The 18,343-nt window shown below is 42.8% G+C and overlaps 1 protein-coding gene across 1 annotated transcript in view; it reads right to left on the reverse strand.

Moving 5' to 3' along the window:
- Positions 1-15,271, reverse strand: part of ADAMTS15 (ADAM metallopeptidase with thrombospondin type 1 motif 15) — a 38,327-nt gene extending 23,056 nt beyond the window's left edge. Inside the window, exon 1 of the mRNA XM_074303786.1 lies at positions 14,138-15,271. Coding sequence (XP_074159887.1) covers positions 14,138-15,094 — 957 coding nt within the window. The 5' untranslated portion in view covers positions 15,095-15,271. The remainder of the gene's footprint in view (positions 1-14,137) is intronic.
- Positions 15,272-18,343: the final 3,072 nt, after the last annotated feature.

Consider the following 18,343-nt stretch of genomic DNA (forward strand, 5'->3'; position numbering starts at 1 on the left):
TTTGTCAAAAATTGTCAAAAATCAGTCCTGCATCACCATTCTTTCCACCAATAAAGAGTCCCACTTAAGCAGCAGCATCCAAAAAACCCCAGTTTTAGTTGGAAACTTGGGTTACATTTATATAGGTAATTCCTCCACAGATGCAGGTCACTTTCCTGTGGGTTACTCAACCAATATGTATCAGAGGGAGGATGTGAATCCAGATTTTCCTGACTCCTATCCTCTTCATCACCCCCTTTCTCAGAAGGAACAAATATAGAGAACAATAACACAATATAATATGATAAGTTCATAAAAGAGCTATCTAAAGTGTTATATAAGACCTGAGAAAGAGATGTTATTTATTGATCCTTGAGCTGGGCTTTAGAGTCTATAGAGAAAAATCAAGAGGCAAAGAGGGAGAGGAAGGGTATTCATTCCATGTAGAGGGACAACATAAAAAAGTGCATAGAGGTAGCATGAGAAGGACTCGGTAAACAGAGGAGAGTCTGGTCTGACTGAAGCAAAGTCTGAATAATATAAGGTAGGCTAAAAAGATAGGATGGAGCTAGATAAGGGAGAGCCTTGACTGCCAGACAGAACAGTTTATGCCTTATATTTTGAGGAATAAGGAGTCACTTAACAATTTTGAGCAGGGAAGTATTAAGAGAAGATCTATACAGAACAAAGATTCTTCTAGCTATTATAAAGCCAGAAGTTAGATCATGTTTCCCAACTATAAAACAGAGACAATAACAGCACTTAGCTCCCAGGATGGTTGTGATAATCAAATGAGGTGTTTGTAAAATGTTTTGAACTATGAATGGCACATAATAGACATTTTATAAGTGCTTTTTTTTCCTTCCTCTTCTTCATTCCTACATTTCCTCCTTCAGTCTCTTTTTCCTTCCCTTTTCTTCTTCCTGATTTCCTTTCTTTTCTCCCTCTTTTTCTTCTTACTTCCTTCTTTTCTTTCCTCCCCTTTCCTTCCCTCCTTCCTCTTTCCCTCTCCTCTCTTTCCCTCATTCCCCCCCTTCCTGTACAAGATGAGAGACAGGGGAGAGCAGACAGAGGAAAACCGATTAGCAAGCTATTGCAATAGTGCAGATAGGTGCAAATAAGGGTCTTTTCTAGGAGGGTAGCAGTGGGAAATAAAGAGTCACATAAAAAAGAATAAAAATCACTTCCCATATTGCCCTAATGAATTCTATTTAGGCTAAATATGCTGGGAGAACTAAACAAAACAATCACACAGTGTGTTCCCAACTCAAAATATCAAAGATTTGGGGATAACCTGCCCTTTGGGATCTTCCATGCTCTGCCTCTTCTATTAGGAAAAATCAACCAAGATTTGTGTCTAGAAAAGCCTCAGGGCACTAAAGGGAGGAAAAGAGGTTTTCCTGTTCTACCACAAAAGCCTTCCTCCACTGGTGAGCAACCTGTTCTTTCCATCAAGAAATCCCTATTCCCGGGGCTCAAACCAGCTTCATGAGGGCCTGGGTACAGCTGAGGACTGTTGTCCATCAAGAACTCACATCATCACAGGGAGTGGCTAGTCTCAAACTAGCTCTGGATCCCTCTGAGGGCATGATGGGCAAGCACAAGGCCTTATCTGTGTGTTCAAGGCCTGTGGCAGTTAGTTGTTCAGAATCCCAGGAGCATCCAGCTCTAGCTCTTCCTCACATACAGCACTGAATGCCTCTGCCCATCTGGACTGAACTCCAAATGCACTCTGATTTCTTTAACTCCTTCTGTCTGGTCCCAGGTCTTCAAGAATGGAATCCGTTATGGCTCCCAAGGGCTGGCAGGAACTCCCCGGCAGTCCTCCTGCTTGCTTCACTTACCATTTATCTTCCCTGCTGCTGCTGCTGTCCCCTTCTCAGGATGGCCCCAGAAGGAATAGTCCAGACAGGATGGTTTTTCCATCTCCATTGTTCCTATATCATCTATTTCTCTGGTCCCTCCTCCTAAGGCCCCTGGTGACCTAGGAATCTACACAGCCCTGAAACATCATTTTCCAAAGGCTTTTCTTATTTGGCTACAATTTATTCATCAGTATAGCTCACATTTCTACATACACACACACACACACACACACACACACACACACACACACACACACACACAGGTACATACTTGCTATACATTCCCATCCTGGACTTCAGCCACAAGCAATTACCTCCAGCAAACACTTCTAGTAACTGAGACTAAGTGATTTGCTTAGTGCTAAATCACATAGCTACTAAGCATCTGAGGTCAGATTTGAACTCAAATATTACAGACTACAAGTCCTGAGCTCTATTCTGCACCCACCCAACTGCTCAACCATGCTATAAGTAATTCAGGATCCCCCAAAGTAGATCAAAACTGAATTCATTATCTTCCTCCAACAAAACAAAATCCTTCCCCTCTTCCTATCTTCCTATTAGTACTACCATTTCTACTTTCCCAACATCTCTCCTATGCATTCCCTTATCTCCTCTGACACTTCCATCACTCTGGTACAGGCCCCACCACTTCAGACTTGACCTATTTCTATAATCTGCCAATTAGTCTCCTTTTTTCAAGTCTTTCACCCCTCCAGTCCATCCTCCACTCATTCAAACTGATTTTCCCAAACAAAGCATACATCTGCTAATTCAAGCAGTGAGTCCCCAAAGGCTTTAGTGATCAAATATGAAACCTTCTGTTTGGCTCTAAAGGCCCTTCACATCCAGGACCCTTCCTACATTTCCAGTCTTCTTAAATCTTAAATCTTACTTCTTGCATTTTACACCCCATCCCTACTCAGCTTATATTTCACAATCCAGGAGCACTGACTTCTTTGCTATGTCTTACATAAGATACTTCATCTACCAACTCTGGGCATTTTCCCTAGTTGTCCCCCATGTCTCAGTTCCTCTCCCTCCACTTCACCCTGGCTTCCTTCAGGTTCCACTTTCTGCAGGAAGCCTTTCCTGATCTCCTTTAGCGCTAATGCTGAACTGAAAGCTCCAATATGTCTCCTACACAAGTTGTTTATACATAGTTGTTTGAAAATTGTCTCCATGGAAAAGGGACCCACATGTACAAAAATGTTTGTGGCAGTCCTTTTTGTAGTGACTAGAAACTGGAAACTGAGTAGATGCCCATCAATTGGAGAATGGCTGAATAAATTGTGGTATATGAATGTTATGGAATATTATTGTTCTGTAAGAAATGACCAGCAGGATGATTTCAGAAAGGTCTGGAGAGACTACATGAACTGATGCTGAGTGAAAGGAGCAGGACCAGGAGATCATTATACGTGGCAACAACAGGATTATACAATGATCAATTCTGATGGATATGGCTCTTCTCAACCATGAGATGATTCAGGCTAGTTCCAATGATCTTGTGATAAAGAGAGCCATCTTTACCCAGAGAGAGAACCATGGAAACAGTATGGATCACAACATAGCATTTTCACTCTTTTTCTTCTTGTTTGCTTGTATTTTTTTTCTCATTTTTTCCTTTTTGATTTGATTTTTCTTGTGCAGTATATATATATATATATATATATATAGGATTTTTTTCAGAATTCTTAACATAAAGTGGAATTTATATAATGGGAATATAAGTAAATCAAATATGCCAGCCACTGAACTAAATTACCTTCCAAATGTTACTTATTTAATGAGAGGACATATATAGTAGAACTTTAATTCTAGCCTGAAAAGTACGCCAACTTGTCTTACAGAATGGTCTTCCTGAGTTGCTATGGATGGAAAAACGGACCACCCTACAGTAGCTCTTCAAGTGATGAATCTCTCTAATTTAATCAGACTAGTCCTCATGTGACAAATTACAGTCACTCATTGGCCAGTTCTCTCTAGTTTTGTGAGTCCTGCCAGAACTCATCTTCTGCAAGCTAAGCCTTCAGCATCTGGTATAGTGAATTAAGCCACTCACAGCTCTGGAACTCCTGCCCTAAGGTAGAGCTGTCTGGAGTGATAAGCATATGAGTGAATGCACCTGGCCAGCTATATTTAGCCTTCCTGGATCATACAAAGCTTAACATCCCATCTAGCCCAGGGGCTATCTTGCTATTTTCTCTACCGACAAGAACTTAATCTCTTCCCTTCCCACCTCTTGCTCTAGGTACAATAATCAAAACAATAGTACCAACTGATCATCTCTGTAACTTCCCAAACCAAAATTCACTTCCCTGGTCATCATTCCCATATGTATCATTTCCCCCATTAAAAAGCTCCATAACATTATACACAGTAACAGCAAGATTATATGATTTAGCTCTTCTCAAAAATATATTGATCCAAGACAATTCCAATAGACTTGGGATAGAAAATGCCATCTGCATCCAGAGAGAAAACTAGGGAACACTAAATAAATTTTCACTTTTTTGTGTGTTTATTTGATTTTTCTTTTTTGTGGTTTTTCCCTTTTGTTCTAATTTTTCTTTCACAAAATGACTAATTTGGGAATGTTTAAAATCATTGTACATATATAATCTACATCAGATTGCTTGCTGTCTTGGGGAGCATGGAAGTGAAGGATGGAGGAAGAAAAAATAATTTAAAATTCAAAATCTACAAAAATGAATATTGGAAATTATTTACATGTAATTGAAAAAATAAAATGCTATTGAATAAAAATCTCCTTGATGGCAGGGACTATCTTTCATTTGTATTTGTGTTTGTAGCACTTAGCATAGTACTTGGTTAATAGCAAGGACTTTCATTCACTTATTCATTCATTCATAAAAGGTACCAAAAGTGTTGGTTGAATTGAATTATTGGACTTGCCATTTAACTTATAAGGTCCTAAAGTAGAACTTAAGTGGAAGACTATTCCTACTTACTGAATTTTTATTTTCTTCTCTACTCCTCCAAAAGGAAAGAAGTCTGAGAAATTGACCTTTTTTACGGGTTGAACAGATTTGGACAAAGCAAATTAATTCCGGAAATCATAGTGTCCCTAGATTATATACACAATTGATCCTCTGGGGAACTCTACCCAGAGAAATGTCAATGAAATAAATTGAATGACTGGTATCAATTGAAAATACAAATCTGCCTTCCCCTGTCTATCACAAGTAACAAATTATATGTAATCAATCTAAAGAGATAGGCTGGAACCACTTCATAAAGAATTTTAAAGGTCAGAAGTATTTGCATTTTATCCTAGAGAAAATTAGGAATCACAAAAGCTTCTTGAGCAGGGGAGTACCAGAGTGTCAAAGGATGATAGAACTTAGGGAAGGGACCTCAATGGCCATTTAATCTAATAACTTCATTTCATAAAGGAGAAAACTGGGGTCACATCAGGCAGCCACACATTACCTAAAGCTTTTTCTTCTATCCATCACTACTTCCCTAGCCTATTTATTCATACCTTTAAATCTGGCTCTTTCTCTAATTTCCCAGTTTCTATTGTAGTTGCTTTCTGGTCATGCTGGTTCACCACCTCAAACATAATCAATTGTTTACTCCACCCTGACCCCCCATCCAATCATTTGCCATGTCTTATGAATTTTACCTCCTTGACCTCTTCCTTCACTCACCTCCAGCCTTTATCACTTCACCTGGACCTTCACCTATCTGTTTTGTGCTTCTCCTCTTTCCAAACCATTCAAACCAGCTCCCAAATCGATATTCCTAAAGCTTCTGTTTCACCATCTCCCCTCTGACTCTTATTACTTAGTGACTTTGGGTATGTGATCATTATAAAATGAAGTTATTAGATTAAACGGTCATTGAAGATCTGTCATCCTTTGACCCTCTGTCACTCCCCTGTTCAAGAAGCTTTTGTGATTTCTCTAAATAAAATACAAACACCCCAGACCTTCATAACTCTTCATAATATGGTTCCAGCCTATCTCTCCAGGTTGATTATATATTATTCCTCCCTTACAACTCTATACTTCAACCAAACTGGACTCCTTTCTGTTCCTCAGACACAACATCTCATCTCTGACCTCCATGCCTTTACATAAGCAGTGTTCCATTCCTACACTGCTCTTCCCTTCTCTCCTTCTTGGAACCCTCACTCCTTTCAGGACTCAACTCAAAAGCCACATCCTTCAAAAGGTCTTTTCTGATTCCTCTAGTTTTATGTATTCTGATCCCATCCCATATTTATTTATCTTTGAAGGCACTGTATTCTCCCTAATAGAATCTAAAATCCTTGAGATGAGTCAGTCAACTAGCACTTAGGAAATGCCTACTGTGTGATGGACACCATGCTAAGCACATTTATATTTTTATCCCCTGAAGCCTACCACAGTCTCTGACAAATATCATAAGTTTACTAAATGCTTACTGATTTATTCATTCACTTAATTCTATTTCCCTTGAATTAAAATGTTAGGGTCAAGGGTAACTTCCATCCCAAGTGATTTGCTCCAGTCCTCAACCTACTTAGAGACTATAAAATACTAAAATGTCCAAGTCCTCTTTAAGGACTTCCTAGCTATCCAGGATCTTTACATTTCCTTATCCAAGGCCCAAAGACACATTTTCTTTTCCATTTGTAATTCTTAAGGAAAAAGGGGGGCATAGCTTGTTAAAAGAAAAGAATTTTATAATTCTTTGCCATCTGAGCTTGGAGGGAGAAGTAAAGTGGGAGATGGATCATTCACCCCAAAGAACAGAACTAAGTCACTTCTATTGGAGGATTAGTTTTCATTGGCCTTTTAATCGCTGGTTCTCAGAATGGTACCATAGGAGAGAGGTTGAAATAAATAAGACCATAAAGATAGCTGCAGGGAGGAAGTGAAGATTGAAGAAAAGCTAAAGTGTCCTCTGGGACAGACTTTGGCAAGGGTGAGCCCCAAAGATGGGTTGGTCTGTAAAGGCATCTCTTCAGGAATGCCCCCCTGACCTTCCTCTTGGAAAAAAAAATGGAAGGGAAATCAGAAGCTTACTAGGGCTGACTGCTCTCCCCTCACCCCCTCCCTGGATACTTGCTGGTACTAGTTAAAAAGTGAGGGCTGTGTCCTGGGGAGAGAGGAATGGGAGGATTAGGCAGTAAGCACAGTCTCTGCACAGATCCGTGCTTCTCCGGTTAGCCAAGGTCCTGGCTTCTTGCCCAACACCTGTACTGACACACTGACCCCGTTTACTGCAGTGAACCCCATCTGCTAACTTCAGGGATGGATTAAACAAGCTGTTCTCCTGAGCCCCTCCCTTCCCTGGGGCCTTTGGTCCGGGCCCCAGTGGCAGAGTGCCCGGCTCACTTTCTAAAGTGCCAGAAAGGCCCCAGACCTCAACTCCCTCCTCCTCCACTCAACAGGCTGACTCAACCCTGGAAAGTTGAGTGAATGATCCATTAGAGGGGAAGAAAGGTAGACTAGCACCCAAACAACCATGGTTACAAAGCACTGACCTTGTACAGGACACTACTAGAAGCTGAGAATCCCGGGATGAAACATGACACAAGTGCGGTGAGAAACCTGACCAGGGCGGGGAAAGAATACAACACACAGAACAATTAAGTGCAATATAAGGTCATTTGGAGAGTAAGAGGACTTTAGAAATGGGCAAGGGGGAGCAAGAGATGGATGGAGACTTCTGGGAGGAAGGGAAACCTGTTCTAATTCTTGGAGGAAGATAAGGATTCTGAAAGATGAAGAGGGAGTGCATTCAAAGAATGGAGCATGGCACCCAAGAAGACGTATGGGCAGAAAATGGAACGTCCAGTGAAGGACAGTTCCATTTGGACTGAAGAAGCCAGATTGCAGAGAGCTTTAAATGCCAGACTAAGGCAAGAGAGAACTACGAAAGATCTCTAAGGAGACAGTGACATGTTCAGAACTCCACCTAAACGAGGGAGTTTTTCCCGGAAGATTTCTAGAGATTAGATCTCCCAGTCTTGTCCAGGTCGTTACAATTGTCACTTCCAAGCTCTATCCCAATATCAACTGACACAGAAGTCTTAACCTGCTCCCTTTTTCTAATCTGCATTAAATTGCCCCTCCTAAATAGCACTCCCGTGTGCTCCTGGTGTTGATGTCAGACCTTAATGCAGACTCCCAAACATCTTTAGCTCCACTGTAGCTCAGAACTCCTGAATCGGAGCTTCAGCTTCCCCAGCAGCATGGATTACACGCAAGTGTCACCGTGACCAGCAGCAAGTCTGAAACTAAGAATTGGGAGAGAAAAGTATCACAGAAGCCCAGGAGGAGGGAGAATATTGAGGGTGGCAAGAGCTGATGAGAGGACATTTAGGATAAGGTCTGAAAAAAGCCCATCCAATTTAAAAAATGAAATCATTGATCACCAATGACTTTTGAAAGATTAGTTTCAGGAAAGTTGTCATTGTATAGCCATTTTCAGGCACATCCAATTCTTTGTGACCCAACTTGGAGTTTTCTTGACAGAGATACTACAGTCTGCCATCTCCTTCTCTAGCTCGAATTGCAGATGAGAAAACTGAGGCAAAAGGAAATGCCTGGGAAGAGGAGCCTTTCTGACTCCAAGCCTGGCTCTCTATCCACTGTGCCTTCTGGAGTCAAAAGGCAGAAAGCAAACTAACTGATGGTAAAGACATAAAAGCAGTGAAAGGAGACAGCTCTGGCTAAGAGTTTGATAGTGAGAACAAGTAGAAGACAACAGCTTGAAAAGATGGTAAACTCAGACGAACCTTTTATGTTTTGTTTTATTTCTGTTAAAAGATGAGAGAGGAAAGACATGGACATATTTTAAAACAGTGGGAGTGAATAGAGAGCCTGGAAATAAGATAAGAGGTAGAGGGAATGACCCCCTCTCAGCAAAGCTCCCAGAAGAGACAGAAAGAAATGCAATCAAAAGCACAAGTAGAAAAGTATGCTCTGGCAAGAAAGAAGGTCACCCAACAGGAGAAATACAGAGAGGCTTGGAGAGACTTACATCAACTGATGCTGAGTGAAACGAGCAGAACCAGAAGATCATTATACACTTCAACAATGATACTGTACGAGGATGTATGCTGATGGAAGTGGATTTCTTCAACATAGAGAAGAACTAATCCAATTCCAATTGATAAATGATGGACAGAACCAGCTACATCCAGAAAAGGAACACTGGGAAATGAGTGTAAACTGTTATTTTTACCTTCTGAATCCAATTCTTCCTGTGCAACAAAAAATTCGGTTCTACACACATATATTGTATCTAAATTATACTGTAATATATTTAACATATATAAGACTGCTTGCCATCTGGGGGAGGGGGTTGGGGGAGGAAGGGAAAAATCTGAATAGAAGTAAGTGCAAGGGATAATGTTGTAAAAAATTACCCATGCATATGTACTGTCAAAAAATGTTATAATTATAAAATAAAATAAAAAATTAATAAAAAAAAAAAAAAAGAAAGAAAGAAGGTCACCAAAAGCTACCACCAATTCATCCAAAAGTCACTGAGTCTCTACTGAACCACGTGCTAAGTCCTGTCCTGAGTATGTGGAACATCTAAAGCCAGTCTGTACTCCAGGAGCTTAAAATTTCATAAGAAAAATAAGGCATGTGCACAAATAGCTAGAAGAAACAAAGTGTGACAAGACCTGGGTTCAAATCTGATCTCAGATAGTTGCTAGTAGTGTGATCCTAGGCAAATCATTTAACCCTGTTTGCCTCAGTTTTCTCATCTATAAAATGAACTGAGAGAAAGAAATGGCAAATCAATCCAGTATCTTTGTCAAGAAAATCCCAAATGGGTTCATGAAGAGTCAGATAGGACTGAAATGAGTTAAACAACAATAATGATATAAAGAACTACAACAGTAGGTGGCTATGTGTGTGCATGTATATATGCATATATATAAATATTTATGCATGCATGTATATGTGTGTGTATATATATATATATATATGTATGTATATGTATATATATATATATATATATATATATGAAAGTGTGCTGTAAGAATTTGGACAAAATTCTCCCAAGGTAAATGTGAAGCTACACTCCAGTCTATGAAATACAAGGAGAGAACTAATGAATCAAAGTAAGGATGGATGAATAGATAGATGTAAAAAATGACAAAAATGAAAAAAAAGTATAAGAGAAAGTTAGGAAGTTAAGAAGAAAAGAACTAAAAGAAGAGAAAAAAAGAGTAGCAAAATTATATCAGGCAATTTAAGAAAGGAAGGAATAAATAGAAAACCTTAGATCTCCAGGACACAAAATGTCAGAAGACACCAATGCTAAGCAAGAATTGGTAGGGGAAGAAGAATCAAATCTAAACATTTCCAATAAAGCAGAGAAATTAGTTCCTTTCCCATTGGACTCCCCAACAGAGACAGCTGGTAACACACTGGACCTGAAATCAGGAAGACCTGAGTATAAATCTGGACGCAGACACTTATTAGCTCTGTGACCCTGAGCAATCACTGCTTACCTCATCTGCTTAACTGTAAAATGGAAATAATAAAGCCCCTATCTTCAAAGGTTTGTTATGAAGATGAAATGACATAATATTTGCAAAAATTGCTTGGTACAGTGCCTGGCACATGATAGTAAGGTACCCTACAAATGCTTTCCCCATTCCCAACAAAGAGCCAGGGAAGCACAGCAATTCCTGGTGCCCAACCCCTTAGCACATGCTTCTCACGGCTGCATCCAAAGTCAACAGAGGTCAAGGACCCATACCAAACTTTAATAATGGTGGCATTAGGTTAATGTTTAGCCCAAAGTAAAAGGGAAAGACAGAAGCAGGTCTGGCTAAGTCAGCAGGACTCCACACTTTCCAGCACACCAAAAAGGCATGGAAAACTCTCTCCCCACTAGGGAAACTTTCATTCAAAATGACTACAGTGCTATTCCTCACCTGCTAGAAGTCAGAGGATTACTCCACCTGTCTTTAGTCACTGCAAAAATAGGGAAAAATTAGTTCTGAGAGCATGACCACAAGGAGAACATCTGTGGTTCCTTCTGCAACATCAGATTTGTGACATTTGTACACCAAGCTGTCTTCACGAAGAATATGCGCCACCATCTGCTATGTTTATTCCATGATCAGTCAGCCCAAATATCTCCAGATCCTTCCAAGGTCTTCTCTTCTCAGTGGTTATGCTATGCACGGTCCAAAAAGTCACTATCCTCTGACAAGACAACCCATCAGCTTTAGATACAGAAGCTTGGATTTTATTCAGGGGAAGCTCCTATTACAAGCAAATCATAATTTAATCAGTCACTTCTTGTACTTTGGAAGCCATTATCTGATGCTCACAAATTCTTCATGAAAAAGATGTGAGCCCTAAGCACCCAGTCACTAACCTGTATCAAAATAAATAAGCATCACTTATCACCTTGTTAATTCCTTTGAGATACAGAAGGATTCGCCATCAATGTGGCAACTTGAAGTAGGGAAGCAAAGACTGTGCTTTATATTCAGCTCCATCAAATATGCTTTGTTCATCTGTCCCTTTCTAGAATAGTAAAATTTCACGGGAGAAAAAAATTCAAAGAGTTAGCTATTTAGAAGAAATTGACTATTAGTTAAATGAGTTAATATTAAAGATCAAGTATTTTTAAAGGTGGAGAGACAGAGAAAGAGAGAAAAGAAAAGAAATTCATCCAAATATAAATATACTGCTAATACCACAAACAGAACCTAAAGAAAGACTTCAGAACTCAGAGGATCAGTCCAAGTGATTCTTACAAAGGAAAGCACAAGCCCACTTCTTATATTGAAGTATTTTGGTAGTTGGCTCAATCCGCTGGTTTCTGGAGACCTCGGCTGCCAGAGTCCAGAAAGCACAGCTGTGTTTGGTAGGAGCGCTCATCTCATACTGTACTTGCCCTTGGGGGTTCAGGAATGAGGGGCTAGGTAAAGCCCTTAGAATGCAACAAGTCATTAAGTATTTGCTGGGAAGGGGATTACTTTAGTCTCAGGCACATACCTTGATGACCAAACAGCCAACAGAGCTTCTTTTCTCTCCAGTCCTGCCCTCTAACTTCTTGAAGAAAGGCAGTTTGGAAGCCACAGCTTTCAACCAAAGTGGTCATATATACATCTTGTATCCATTATGCAAGATCAACATGACATCTTGGGTCAAGTCGTGGGTGTAACACATCACTGAGAAGCTCTGATCCATTCAGTTTGATTTCTTTTCCTTCAAAGGTCAAGATCTCTCTGTCTTGCATGGTCTAAATACTCAGAGGGACCTGTGCTCTCCACAAAGTGATTCCAAAAAAATCTGTTTTGGCTCTGCACTAGAGAAGAAACTCCATTACTTTGGAGCACTTAAGTGACCTTCACAGGGAAAGCAAGAGTTAATGAGTTGGAGGCCCAGAAGCAGAAAGTAACTCTAGCTGCTTGGTGTGTTATAGGCATCCTCTTCTTGGACTGGCTTTATTTCTCACCAAATTGAGGGTAGAGATGGGTTTTATGAATGGGTCAGAGACACTCCCTGTATGGTCTCCCCAAATGAGTCAATAGTGTAAGAGCCCAGCAGATGCAACAGACTTTCCTAGTCCGAAAGAATTCATGTAAAAGAACTACCACAGGCCAAGCAGTTCCCAAGAGAAACCAGGTGGCGGGAGGAGTTTGCTAAAAGAAGTTCTTATTCACAGATATTCTGGCCAGGAGTGGAAGCACAGTATAATAAAGTCAGAAAAACAGTTCAAGCCCACCCTCTGAAACCTCCTGGCTTGGGTGATACTGGGCAAATCATTTTATTTTTTGGTATTCCAAGGAAACTCTCTAAGACTGAAAGTTGCCAGTTCTTGAACCAGCGGAGGGAATTTCCCATAGTATTTCTATTTCTATAGGAAGTGAAAGAAGGATTAGTGATAAAGTCACTGCCCAAAGACTGAAGTCCTGGGTCAGCCTCCAGTGTATGGAAATCTTTAATCTTTGGTTTGGTCTTGAAAGCATCAACGATGTAAGATTTGGTTCTGATTGCTCCCTGAAAACTCCACTAGATGGGAAGAAGAACCAACCCCTAGGTGGCACGGGGATTTCAAAATCCAAAACTAGATGGCTTTAAACCACAGTGGCTGTCCTGACCTGTGAAGCTCTCTACTCCCTTGCAAGCATTCCTCTCCCCCTCCCTGCCAATATACCTTCCCTAACAAGTTCTTCCTTCCATCTGTCCACTTCAAACACTGGTGTAAACAAAGGCAGCTTTTTGGGCTTTGATGTTAAAAGCAGGGCTAAAAGTTTCAATGGGAAACAGATATGAACTTCTGTGCCCTGTGGAGCCAAAGTCAAGAGTTGAACCTGGTGCAGAGGTGAATGCTCATCAGATGCGACCTCTCCCACTTCCACTGCTCTCCGGGTCCTGAGAAAGAACCCAGGCACCTCACCTAACAAACAGGTGCCTCAGCTAAACAGCCTGCTCTAAGCCAGACGCGTCCTTTAGGGAACGAAACAGACTCACCCACAAAAGGCAGGTTAAGAGAAGGCAGCAGCAGAAGACATGAATCTGACCGCGCGCGTTCCCAGGGCGCTAGGGAGGAACTGTTCTTTGCACTGACTGATGCCCAGAAGGAAAGGATGGCAGCAGTTCTTTCCATCCGAATCCTATGCAAGTAGGATGCCATACTAGCCCTAACATTGCAGAGGGCCCAGTTTGCTAACACTGAGACTGTCACTCTCCAGTCTTCTGACCAATGGAAGGAGATCGGCCAGGGCAAGGACTCTTGAACCCCCACATTAACGGCTCCAGCACTTGAAAGCTCTTCACCAACCATCCTCAGAGCGCCTCCTCTCGGCCTCAGTGAGAATTGGAAACTAGCCATCGGTTTTCCCAAATTCCAGCCCATCGAGTTCCAGGGTTTGCTCAGACGCTGATTGGCCACTTGGGGCAACACCTCCCTAAAGCACCAACCCTCCTCAAAGCGCGTTGCCAAAACGTGACCTGGGGACTCAACCTAGTTAGAGGGCGGAGGCTAAGTAGGGAACTGAGGTGGCTGCAAGATTCTGAAATAAACGGAAATCCCTTTCTTCCCTTTCTCCCCCTCCCCGAACCCTTAGGGATTATGGGGCAGTAATCCGAACTAGAGAGAATTGGAGTGGGTCACAGATAATAAAGCTTAAAACTGCAGAAATGAATTTGATTAGTTGGGGACGGGAGGATGAAGAGGGGGAAGAATGCCTAAATTCCAAAGAGATTTTAAAAAACCAATTAAAAGAAACTTGCTGGTAGCCCAGGGGTAGAGGAAATATCTGGGATTAAAGAGAGCCCAGAACTCACCTGCCGGGTGAAGAGGATGGCTGTATCCCAGTATTCGGGGTGCTTATCGCTTACTTTGTTAAGTTTCTTCTGCCAGGCGCAAAAGTTGCGCAAGGTCATCGCCGCGTTGCCTGTGACCTTGGGCCCCTTGTCTCTGTCTGCGAGGACCAACACCTTGACCACTGCTATGTTGATGGGGTTGAGGATGCTGGGATGGCGGTAGAGCCGCGCGGCAGTGGCCAGCAGTGTCAGTAAGTAATGTTCTAGGTCCGCACCGTGGAACTTCACCATCGACTCATCGGCCACGACGAGTGTTTCCACGTAGCGCGGAATGGACACAAAACGTTTGGCCCGCCCTGCTCTTCGGGGTGGCCGGCTCTCACCCGAGCCTGACCGAAGGGACTTATAGGGGTCCAGAGCACGCAGAATGGCCGGATTCCAGCCCGAGGCCACCCCGCAGCGGGAGGTCGGGTCCCCCGGGGTTCGGCCAGGGGCGCCCCGGCGCTGGAGGAGATGTGCACCTTGGCTGTTGCGCTGCGCTTCAGGCGCGCTGACGTTGGGCAGGGGACTAATGACATACTCTGCGCCCCTATAGCCAAAAGCACCACGGAGACCCCCGCATAAGCTTAGAGCTGCAAAAGAGTCTCGCTCGGCATTCACATCCCCTGAGTAGAAGCAGCGGCGGAGGTCGGGAGAGTCCCCAGACACTCCGGCCTGGAAGACACCCAGATGCTCAGTGGCAAACGCGGGCGCTAGAAACTGGGCATCGGGAGCCAGGTGTAGGTAGAAGTCCTCCTGGAAGGCGGTGATCTGGAAGATGAGTCTCTGTTCCCCGGAGTCCTCGGGACCCCGCCGGTAATAGTGGCGCCCGTTGATGTCCGGGTCCAGCCGGATGGGAACCACAATCTCTTGTTCGGGGTCCGTACCGCAAGCGGGGGCCCCTGCGAGGGCCAGGGCAAGGATGCCGAACAAGAGCATGGCGCCGGGGACTATGCACAGAAGGGGTCCCAGAAAGGAGAGCTCCCCGCTCTTGGGGTGATACGGCTGCACCCAGCTGGAGGAGCAACAGCTGTGGGGCTTGGGAAGGAAGAGAGGGATTAAAATGCTCCCTAAGCACTGAGCGCACACTGTGCTCCCCCCAACTCCTACCTGTGTCTCCCCGAGCAGCGCGCGCTCTGGGAGCTTTATATACAATCGCTGTCAAGTGCAGAAGACTAAGATTTGTGGCCCAGGGCCTGGCGGGGAGGCGCTGGGACGCTTATTGGAGCCTCCGCAGCCACTCGCAGAGAGGCAGACCCTGGCGGCGCGGCAGAGGGCGAGCCCTCTTAAAGGGCCAGCACAAGCTTAGACAGAGCCGATCGAGGCCCTCCCCTTTCCTCCCCTCCCCTCCCATCACTTGCAGCCCCCGAGCTTCCTGGGGCGACTGAAGAACTGGGTCCCGCCTACACAGCCGAGAGCCACTTGGCCTCTTGTGTTTTGCTGGGAGGGAGGGGAGACTAGCTGGGAGCGTGGACAAGGGGTAAATTAGTTGGTTGCTAGGATGCTGCCTCCCATTCTCCCTAAATAATAGCCCACCAGACCCCGGTAGGTGTTTTACTTCTGCCATCGAATGGTACTTCGTGAAGTTTGGGAACATTCTTCTTGTAGTTCCCAGTCAAAGCTCTCAGCTGGTGCCTTCTCCTGTGTTTTTCTTATCCCGTAGGTGACCTTTATCTAGTCGGTTCAGAGACTGTAAGAAAAGGACTATGTCTCTTTCTCTGATTTTCTGTATCTGTCTCTTATGCAAATTATATTTTACACACACAAGCCCACACCCCATATCCTAAAGCAGTAATATCTTCTTTAAACCAAGGTACCAAGAGAGAGGAGGAAGACTATCGCGGTCCTCCCTTCCAGAACAGTGGGGGGAGGAGGGGCGGCGGTGAAGGGAGGGGGGAAGAGAAAGACACAGAGAGACAGTGAGGGAGAGAGGAGAGAGGGAGGGAAAGAGAGACAGAGAGATAGAAAAGAGACAGAGGAGAGAGAGAGAGAGAGAGAGAGAGAGAGAGAGAGAGAGAGAGAGAGAGAGAGAGAGAGAGAGAGAGAGAGAGGAGAGAGAGAGAGAGAGAGAGAGAGAAAGAGAGAAAGAGAGAAATGATTGTTCCTACCAGCTACATTTTAAGAACATTGGTGAGCTGGAGATGAAGCTATAAATGTAATGGGAATAATAAATCACTGTGGAAGCTTAACCTAAACTAGAAATGGTCAGGGAAATCCTGATTTCAGGCATCAATTCCTAAGGTCATCTACCTGTCCCTTGAATTTTCCACTATTTGTAAACCAATCCAGGAAAAAGAAGTAGAAAGAAAATAGATGTTGGAAGGGTGCACTTAGCCTCCATGATGCTAAATAGTCTTCGAGGGGGTAGATTGCCTCTGAAATGATTCAAGAATTCCAAAACACTGATTGAAGAAGCAGAAAGAAAAGGGACAATGCCTCTGTACATAACAGGAGGTATGGGAGAGGCGCTGTAGGTAGGTGTACAAAATAATCACAAAGGCTTCATAATGTACCTACTGTTTCTGCTCTTGTGCACACCTGAATGACATAGGGCACAGCAGAGGTCTCCCAACTCACTAGCTTAGACAAGTTTTCCTTTTTAAATTTCCTCATCAAAGTAACCTGAATACAGACTTATTTATAAGCCCTGGTGAAGAAAGAGTTCTGTGGTACATATTGATTGTAGGATTTTCTCCCTTTTGGAGGGATAAGGGGCTGAAATTTAGTATGTGAGTAAGAGACCAATGTTTACATGTTAAAAGAGAAAGAGAGAGAGAGGGGAAGAGACGTGTGTGTGTGTGTGTGTGTGTGTGTGTATTCAGGAGAATATCTATACAAAGAATGAGTTTAAGTTTTCAAAGGCCCTGTGTGTTTGTATGTTTAAAACGGGCCTGTAATTAAAAAGAAATCCAGAGTACCAAGGGCAGTCATAAGTCACTTATTTAGGACAAACGATTGCTTTCCTACACACAGTTGTTTTAATGGTAGGTTACAAAGTTTCCAAAGAAATTCTCCTTTTGCTGTGATTTGAAGGAGTTTGGCAGTGCCTCTGGAAAAGTGAACCAGGGCAATAGCCTCAGGGAGGGAGAGACCCTTTCTGACCTAAATGCCCTACTTCCCTTCCCCTTCACTCAGCCTGCTCTCACTTTTGAGCAAAAACTCATTAACAAGTCAGGTGGATTTGTGGTATTCTTAGTGGAATAAGTTTCTTTGAGAGGGAGTGGACTCCCTTTCATTACAGCTCTTCAAGTAGACTGGATAACAACTCAATGAACTTGTAGAGTGATTTTTGGTTCTGATTTGAGTTGAATTCAGTCACAGAAATCCCATCCAACTCTGAGATTCTGTGCCTTTCCAAGGGAGTTATTCAAGATCTTACAGAAGTGCCTTATTGCATATTCCAGAGCATCCACAATTAGTAAATTGGAACAATAATAATCATAATAATTATAGCCAAACTTTATATAGTGTTTACTATGTGCCAGACACTGTGTTAAGTGCTGGATCCTCCCAACAATCCTTCAAAATAGGTGCTATTATATTCCCATTTTACTGATGATAAAACTGAGACAGAGACTAAATTAAATTATACTTGGCTAGAATCACTTCAGACCTAGAGCTCTGTGCCACCTAGCTGCCTCAAGAGCAACTTTATCAAGACTTCATAGATCTTAATAATACCTGGAATCTCTAGATCATTGTTTCTTCCTCCATACAGGAATTCCCCAAAGGAGAAGAGAATTTGGCAACTATACTGACTTTCCAACTCTGGTAGGGGTCTACTGTCAAATCCCTCATCTCTATCCTAGGGATTTCACTGCCATCCCCATCGTATGTCCAAGGGATAATATGGTAGAACAGGAATGGGGAGTAGAAGACCAGCCTGTGGTTTAAAGATTTATTTAAATACTACCTCTGATAGATACTCACTGGACAAATCACTTATTCTCTTCAATGAGTCAGGCTAGTAGCAGTTTCTAACTGCCATGCACTGTGGTAAACTCTGTGATTATGAAGACAAAAGATAATCCCTGCTCTCAAAAGGCTCACAGCCTGAGGTATATATAGGGTAAATTAAAGATAATCTCAGAGGGAAGGCTCTAAGAACTTGAAGGACTGGTGAGGTATTCTCGAAGAAAGTGAGAGTTTTACTGAGACTTCAGGGAAGTTAAGAAGGGTATATGAATT

Source organism: Sminthopsis crassicaudata, chromosome 3, assembly GCF_048593235.1.
Source record: "Sminthopsis crassicaudata isolate SCR6 chromosome 3, ASM4859323v1, whole genome shotgun sequence".
NCBI lineage: Eukaryota > Metazoa > Chordata > Mammalia > Dasyuromorphia > Dasyuridae > Sminthopsis > Sminthopsis crassicaudata.